The sequence below is a fragment of the Mizuhopecten yessoensis genome, unplaced genomic scaffold (assembly GCF_002113885.1).
Source record: "Mizuhopecten yessoensis strain PY_sf001 unplaced genomic scaffold, ASM211388v2 scaffold6713, whole genome shotgun sequence".
Taxonomy (NCBI): domain Eukaryota; kingdom Metazoa; phylum Mollusca; class Bivalvia; order Pectinida; family Pectinidae; genus Mizuhopecten; species Mizuhopecten yessoensis.
In genome coordinates this window covers 2,753-10,364 of record NW_018406687.1, presented here as the reverse complement: position 1 = coordinate 10,364, position 7,612 = coordinate 2,753, and the positions used below count along the sequence as shown (strand labels likewise).

General features: G+C 35.4%; 1 protein-coding gene across 1 annotated transcript; it reads right to left on the bottom strand.

The window, feature by feature from the left end:
* Positions 1-470: 470 nt before the first annotated feature.
* LOC110452478 (multiple epidermal growth factor-like domains protein 10) lies at positions 471-7,027 on the bottom strand. Its single transcript, XM_021501038.1, has 8 exons — positions 6,949-7,027; positions 6,064-6,264; positions 4,040-4,246; positions 3,528-3,665; positions 2,698-2,832; positions 2,368-2,502; positions 1,579-1,716; positions 471-660 (listed from the first exon to the last, which is right to left on the bottom strand). Exons 1-8 carry the CDS (start codon positions 7,025-7,027, stop codon positions 641-643), a joined length of 1,053 nt encoding a protein of 350 aa, XP_021356713.1. The 3' UTR covers positions 471-640.
* Between the last annotated feature and the right edge of the window lie 585 nt (positions 7,028-7,612).

The following is a 7,612-nucleotide window of genomic DNA, read 5'->3' as shown; positions in this document are numbered from 1 at the left end:
CCTGCTTGGCCAATAGTTTGACAATATGACGTCCAGGGTTCGAATCCCGGTCTGTCCCCTCTGAATTTCTATAAACAGAAGCCTATTGTTGATCATATTTTGTCTATATCATCTATAATAGTTTTCCTAAATATCCCGCAAGGTATGGTTTCTTTTCAGAAATTATTTATCGCAGCCAAAGTTATGTCGGACAAATCGGTTTTCAGTGTATAATTACAGCTTTTGTCAGTGGTATGGGAATCATTAAAAAATTAGGATGTCAATGCAGAATGCAGAACAAACACACGTGTCAAGAAAACCGCAATTAGAACTCAAAAGCAATAAACCTGAGGCAAAATATGAACAAACATTTTTTACATGCAGACTCTTCAATAAGAAGATTTCCGGAAGGGTAAGCGTCTTTTGCTTTATCGACGACACCTGCCATGAGAAACTAGTTCAAATCCAAATCCAATTAAAGTCACGTCTTCATAGCGATAACCGGGACCGTGACGGCGAAACAAAAAGGCACCTTACTGAACATAATAAATAGCATCGACCTTCATATGTCATAAAGGAATAGTATATTCCCCAATGATATCGTGACGGTAACTATCAATCTTACCCATAATCTTCATCGATCCTCTTAGCCATGTTGTTACTAAAGTTCGTGGAAAGCGGCTGGTATAGAAGAGTATATTGTATCCTTTATTTTAAGGTAAGGACGGTATATATATTAGCAATTTACTGAAAGCCTTGCCTGTATGAGTGATATTCCTCTCTTGTCGGTAGTGACCACTTCCCCCCTCCTGTTATCTTTATATTGACTTAAGCAGATTCTCAATACTATGTTCGTGCCCATGTTCGTACCCATGTTTGCACAGAAAGAAGCTATTTTCTCTTTGTTTATTGATTTTGAGTCCGATTAACAGTTATGTTTACCATTGGAAATAGTTTTGTTTTTTTACCCATGTTCGGATGCAGTTAATAACTAAACAAAATGTGCTTCCTTTCTTGTAACTTTTATACAAGCAAAGTAGTTTCACCCGTTGCACTTATTCTTAGTAATAAGGTGCAATCAATATACATATATACAATTATCTGTGCAAATTGTTCTGAATTTTACATTGGACAAACTGGTTGTGAATTACCTCAACGTTTGACATAGCACAGACAATAGACAACACGTGACCATCTTAGATGTTTAACTGTAAGTACACATATACATTCTTGTGCAAATGATAAGTTCCATGTAATTCGAACTACAGAAGAGACTATGCAAAATAATGTCAAAAGAATCATTGTTAATCGATAGACTAAAACCTGGGTAAAATTCCAACAGCACTGATCGTTTCGTTGCATGCGAAAAGTATGTTGCTATACTTATTCCTGTAACTATATATCTATTTTTGTAACACCATTTCTGTTCTTCCACAAATATTGAGATAGACGCCATATTTATATTGTAGAGTGCAATATAAATATGGCGTCTTGATGGACCTCCAAAGAGGTGAAAGTACTAGGGAAGTGCTAGGAAACTCTTTTTTATTTGTTTTGTACATACCAGTATTAAGATGAAGCCAATGTGGTAATTCTTACTTTTACTGCACGAGCTACCAATGTATTCGTCGCTACAACCATCAGATGAGAAACAGATTCCAGTGACACGGTTACATCCGGGTATCTTACAATGACATGTTAGGAGACAGTCTTTGCCAAAAGTGTTTGCTGAACATTCTGAAAGTAAGGTAGCAGATTACAGCAGAAATGGCCTGATCCAAAATGTGACCCTCGCAGATAGTTTTATTTCTTAAAAACTGTCTAAAATTAAATATCATAGGTCATTCCGGCAGATTTTCACAACACTTACGCAAGTGCTGACTACAAAAGTGAACTACATGTAAAGCTATCTTATGTTGTGTAGACACAGATTTGTAAAATGGCCAAAACTGTAGTCTCAAACCAAATAAAAACAAAATCTTGAAATAATTATGAAGCCAACATAGTCCACTTCATCATGTATATGCTAATGTTAGTGCTCATTGTTTTTTAAGTTTTGATACATGTTATATTACAAGGTAAAGTCATTGTACAAATATATCACCCATGACCAACGTGCGCTACTTTACATAGCTACCTATGCATGGTGAGCTACAGATAGTATATTCATATTTAAGTACAACATGAAATAATTTTATATTTAAATGGCTATTATATATATTAAATTTCTAGCTTGTTTTCCCACCAGTCTAATTATGTATCATTATTATGTTGGTTTTTGCTAAAATTACTCTTTCAACAAATGGTATAGCTACAGGACATTTGTATGTCCAAAACTCTAAAAATATTTTAGCTACATAGAAATTCTAAATGACATTTTAAACTTACGTGTGTCACACGACTCCCCCTTCCAGCCAGCTGCACACCCGGTAACGATACATTGACCTGTACCGGAATCACAACGAGGAGTTTCACAGTGACACATGGATGAGCAGTTTTCTCCAAACGTTGTGATCGAGCAACCTATAAGTAATGAAATATATAAATTTCTACTGTTTTACAGAACCAACAATTACCTAAAATGTATTCGTGATTGCAAAATATACATGGGAATGGTCTTCATCTGAATTAGCCAAAAAAATGAATGCTCACACAATTACAGTTTACAAACAAACAGACAAAATACACGTGACAATGATATCAAAAGCCGTGACTAACCTTGACTGCAACTGGTTCCATGGTAACCAGCCTGGCATCCTGGTGTGTTACAGTGTCCGGTCTCTCCGTTACATCCGGGCGTCTTACAATGACATTCCTGAACACAGTTCTCTCCAAATGTAAGTGATGAACAAGCTGAAATAGAGATACATACATAATTAATGTTACTGCACTGAGCCCTTTAGAGATATTTATCTAACCGATGTAAACAACATATGTTGGTGTGCTATGTGTGCATGCTAAAGTTTTCTGTTCCGTCTCATTAAATACAACATAAATGTTGTGTATTATTTCTAATAAATATGAGAATGACGATTAAAAACTACTATCTAGTATTGCATAGTCCTGAATGTCAGAATCATTCCGATTGTTCCGAATTTTCCTAGGAATCAATGAAATTCGACTCTTTCCCTTTTTCTGTCTATTAACGATCACGTATGGAATGAAGAAAAAAATATATAAATGGAAAGAGAGAGCCTTGATTGTGTTGAATCGCTCACCACATGTCCCTCTTACAGAACACTTATATATATTCTGAAGTAGCTTTGTAAGTATGGCTCTTCCTTGTCTTGTATTATTAAGTATATACTTGTTACATGATGTTATCTGGTCGTGGTACATACAAGCCCGCTCTAAATCATATCAACTGAATCAACTGAAGTCTCTGGCGTCGGGGTTATTTTTCTTCCTTGACCTTTATCTATATGTTTTTAATTGTTAGATGGTGGTCAATACAAACCATCTTAAACATATTATAATTTAAGTCTGCTGTGTCGGGGTTAACACTATGCTTCTAAAGACACGTGTCCCTAATGCTACACTGTACATACTTTGGTTACAATACCGTGGTCCAGTCCAGCCCGCATTACAGTGTGTTGAATCACAAACTCCGCTGTCAGGGTTACAGCCGTGTTTACAGTTGGTACAATTATATTGACACTGGTCACCATATGTATGTGTAAAACAACCTGGAAATTTAATTGTTAAAATCTGTATTGATAGTAATCACAAACGTTGTGAGAAAACACAGAAGGAAATACAGGAACATTTATTTTACAAATTAACCTTTACATATAAATTGATAGAAATGTATGTACTTTGATATAACACAGTCGTTAAAACGTATTTGCATTTGCACTACTTGCCCACAAAATGAAATTATAATCTTGAAATAATAATACCAGTATGAACTACTGTACCATATTTTTAACTGAACGCTTTGTATGCAAGCTGAATTTGAGCCACAAACGTTCATACTAATATGAAATTTACAAGACATTATTTCAGTTTCTGTATAACAATCATCTCTTGCATTACGTAACGCTATAAAGTATATATATACCGTAAATATCCACCTCACACACGTCCATATACTCTGTTCGTGGTGGTGTCCTTGTGATGATTATCATCACTCTCTGACCGGTTCTGTTACACGAGGTAATGTTTTGAGTTAGGTTTGGGACGCCGGCGTCCATATCCTCGTAACATTTGTTACCGGACGGTATACTTCTATCGTTTGATATCCACAAGGCAAAGCCATCGGCACGATCTGTCGACGATAAAGATAAATTAAAAAAAATACAAGAGTCAAGGTCAAACTTGAACAAAGTATATATAACATTTTAATAATGACTATTTTACATCCTATGATTTACCTATCGTGTTCACCGAGATAGCAGTGAATTGTTACGTTCACAACTTACACACAGCGTCGTTACTCAAATGAGACGCGATCTTTATTTCACACAGCATCGTTACTCAAATGAGACGCGATCTTTATTTTACACAGCGTCGTTACTCAAATGAGACGCGATCTTTATTTCACACAGCGTCGTTACTCAAATGAGACGCGATCTTTATTTCACACAGCGTCGTTACTCAAATGAGACGCGATCTTTCTTTCACACAGCGTCATTACTCAAATGAGACGCGATCTTTCTTTCACACAGCGTCGTTACTCAAATGAGACGCGATCTTTATTTTACACAGTGTCGTTACTCAAATGAGACGCGATCTTTATTTTACACAGCGTCGTTACTCAAATGAGATGCGATCTTTATTTCACACAGCGTCGTTACTCAAATGATATTTATGTGTGGTTAACGACGCTGACAGAAAGATAGGAAAGCAATATGAAGGCTTTTGACTTTAAGTAGTACTGGCATAGGAATGTATGTATGGTTTGTCTACTTTATGGTAGTCTTGTAAAGTCAAAATAGATAATAAAGAATGAGTACCATACAAATAAACACACACTGCCATTGAAAGTGACGATGGCACAATCCTGGTTGTCCTGCCAGGAAATTTGATTTCTTAACATTACGAAATGGGAGTTAGCTACCATACAGTTATTGTCAATTAGTTTTTTAATTATAGATTATCACACTGTATTTTCAGGGTTTGTCGTGAGAACAACTCTCATTGCGAGCACATGGATAAAATTGAGAGGCCACCGCAGTTTTTTAATCTACATGCGAGCGATGATAAAATTGTTCGAACGACAAACAATGAAAATACTGTATGATAAACTATTTATTTTCTATATACTACTACCTTATATATTTCTCCATTTAAAAAACCTCAACTAAACATTATTTTTTCCAGATGACTTCTAAGCTCAATGGTCAACGATCGCCTGTGACAAACGTAAACAAATAGAAGTTTTGTGCGGAGGAATACAATGAACCTTTAAACTACGTAGACAACACATTTTTAAAACAATCCTATCACCATTGGCTTTTCCATAGGCACGTTTACACCTGAAATGGTGTTGTTATTCTCACAATATTTTTCCGTAACTTTGTATTGATATGTTTAAGATGGACTATATTCGTAAGCGGATCACTTTTGTGTGGACACTATTTCCGGTTTTGGACGTCATCTGGCGTGAGCAGACGTTTTTGTTTTAGAAAAATACGGTCACAAGTGCTGGGGATATGGAAAATCCGTTCTCAATTTCTTTTCAAACTGTTCTCAAGTCGTTCTCAACTTCTTCTCATACTGACAATTATACTGAATTGATCATGCTACCGGTAGATGGTATAAACTAGTTTATAGATGATAATACAGTGCATGTATTTTTAGATGGATAGCCACTATTGCCATATTGTACATTTTTACATGGGGTGATGATAATGATATATCTCTTTTGTTCTGTTAAATTATCATGAATTCTTGCTATTCATAGGAAAAGGATTGTCTTCTTCACTGATTACTATTGTTAAGGAACAGACATATATAGTGTCTGTCTTATTTGTTAACTCTAGCATCGACACGGCTTGCAAGAGTGCAAAACAAGAAAACAAGTGCTGCACCGACAATCATTCACCAAGTTAGATAAAAGTATGTTTTAGTATTATGACTTACCTGCAATTCTAAACACGATGTCGATGTTCTGTATTCTTGCCTTAGAAGGTAAAGTCCCTCGCCACCAGACCATGTTTGCCTCTATGGAGGCCATACAAATACTGGAAGCAAAAGGGCCGTAAATTCCGTCTGTTGTGCCGGAGACAGGGTAATTTGAATTCACAGGCGTTGCATCCAATTCCAACTGATTCTTTAGGTTGACTGTAAGTGTGAAATTGAGTTATCATTCTTTTAATTCTTTTTGAAGTACACACAAGACTGAATTCGATAAAAAAAAAACATCATGGTATATATTATGTGATATATTTTTATAACAACTTAGTAAATGTGCCTTGCATCTATTACAATTTCGTTTTTTTGCTGTTATATGAAATATGAAAACTGTAACACGGAAAGTACATAACAGCCCATCCTAGTCTTAACGTGCCAATTTACCTCAATAGTGGCACTCTAGACCGCTATACAGTAATAATATATGGGACCTTTTAGATTATCGTACTCTTTCAACATGAATATCTTTCTAGCACCGAGAAGTTCACAGTAGTTATATACAACAAAGACATTGGTATTCATAAAAATGTAATAAAAGTGTATTCAAACTTCCAAACGAGAGCACCAATGATATTCATGATATTTTGATTTTGTCTTTTCTTAAAGTACAGTCTTTATTTCATATAAAATGTGGTACTTTTTACATAATCCTTAATAATTGTAATAGGAGTATCACCACTGTCATGTTGATCTTTCCGACATAATATGTTTAATTCACATACAAATGTACCTGTCGGTGTTTCTGCATATTTATTCAACCCCGATAAGATCACATTGATTGATTGCTATCTACATCATATTTCAAAAGTAATAAATAAACAAATGTAAACTTACTACTCATTCGAATCCCTGGAACTATACCCATCAAAATCATCCCAAACACTATGAACACAGCTCTGGCACACCTGTCCATTTCTAACGATTATATGTCATTGGCAGTGGTCCGAATGGTAACGCTTTTATTATGAATTAAGACCAGAAAGTAACGTATGTGCGTGATAGGCAACATAAAGAGTAGTGTATGAGTATAATGACAGTAGCTAGACATATGCTTAAGTTTTCGTTAGATTTGAATTTTAGCCTCATCGTTGAACATTATCAGAAACAACTAATAGTTTAAAGTATTTTCGGTGTACACAGAAATACCGTCGGTCCTACTGACACGAATAAAGCTAGTATGTCAGGTACAGTGAGGAGTGCAAAACAAATTAGACATTACCATTCATCGACTCGGGATTTCATATCAGCCATGCGATTATTAATGTAAAAAGACGAACATTCAATGGCCTTACCCATGATTAAACTCCAGTATGTCAATAGCTAATGTTAGGCAGTTATAAATAGCAATAGACGTGTGTCATGATTGTATAAAGTCATTACACATTTAGTGTGTAACAATACCAAAACTCGGTGTCGTATCCTTAGCGAACAGACTACAGAGGTTTAGATGTACCATATCGATTACGTTGTAATACAATACTGTCAATGTCTCAATACC

Bases quoted from the DNA above. Each gene is read 5' to 3' on its own strand.
- LOC110452478 (XM_021501038.1), bottom strand. From the start codon at position 7,027: ATGGACAGGTGTGCCAGAGCTGTGTTCATAGTGTTTGGGATGATTTTG. The intron at 6,265-6,948 runs GTAAGTTTACAT...TCACACTTACAG, and splicing joins TCCAGGGATTCGAATGAGTA to TCAACCTAAAGAATCAGTTG. The intron at 3,666-4,039 runs GTATATATATAC...TTAAATTTCCAG, and splicing joins GTGTGAGGTGGATATTTACG to GTTGTTTTACACATACATAT.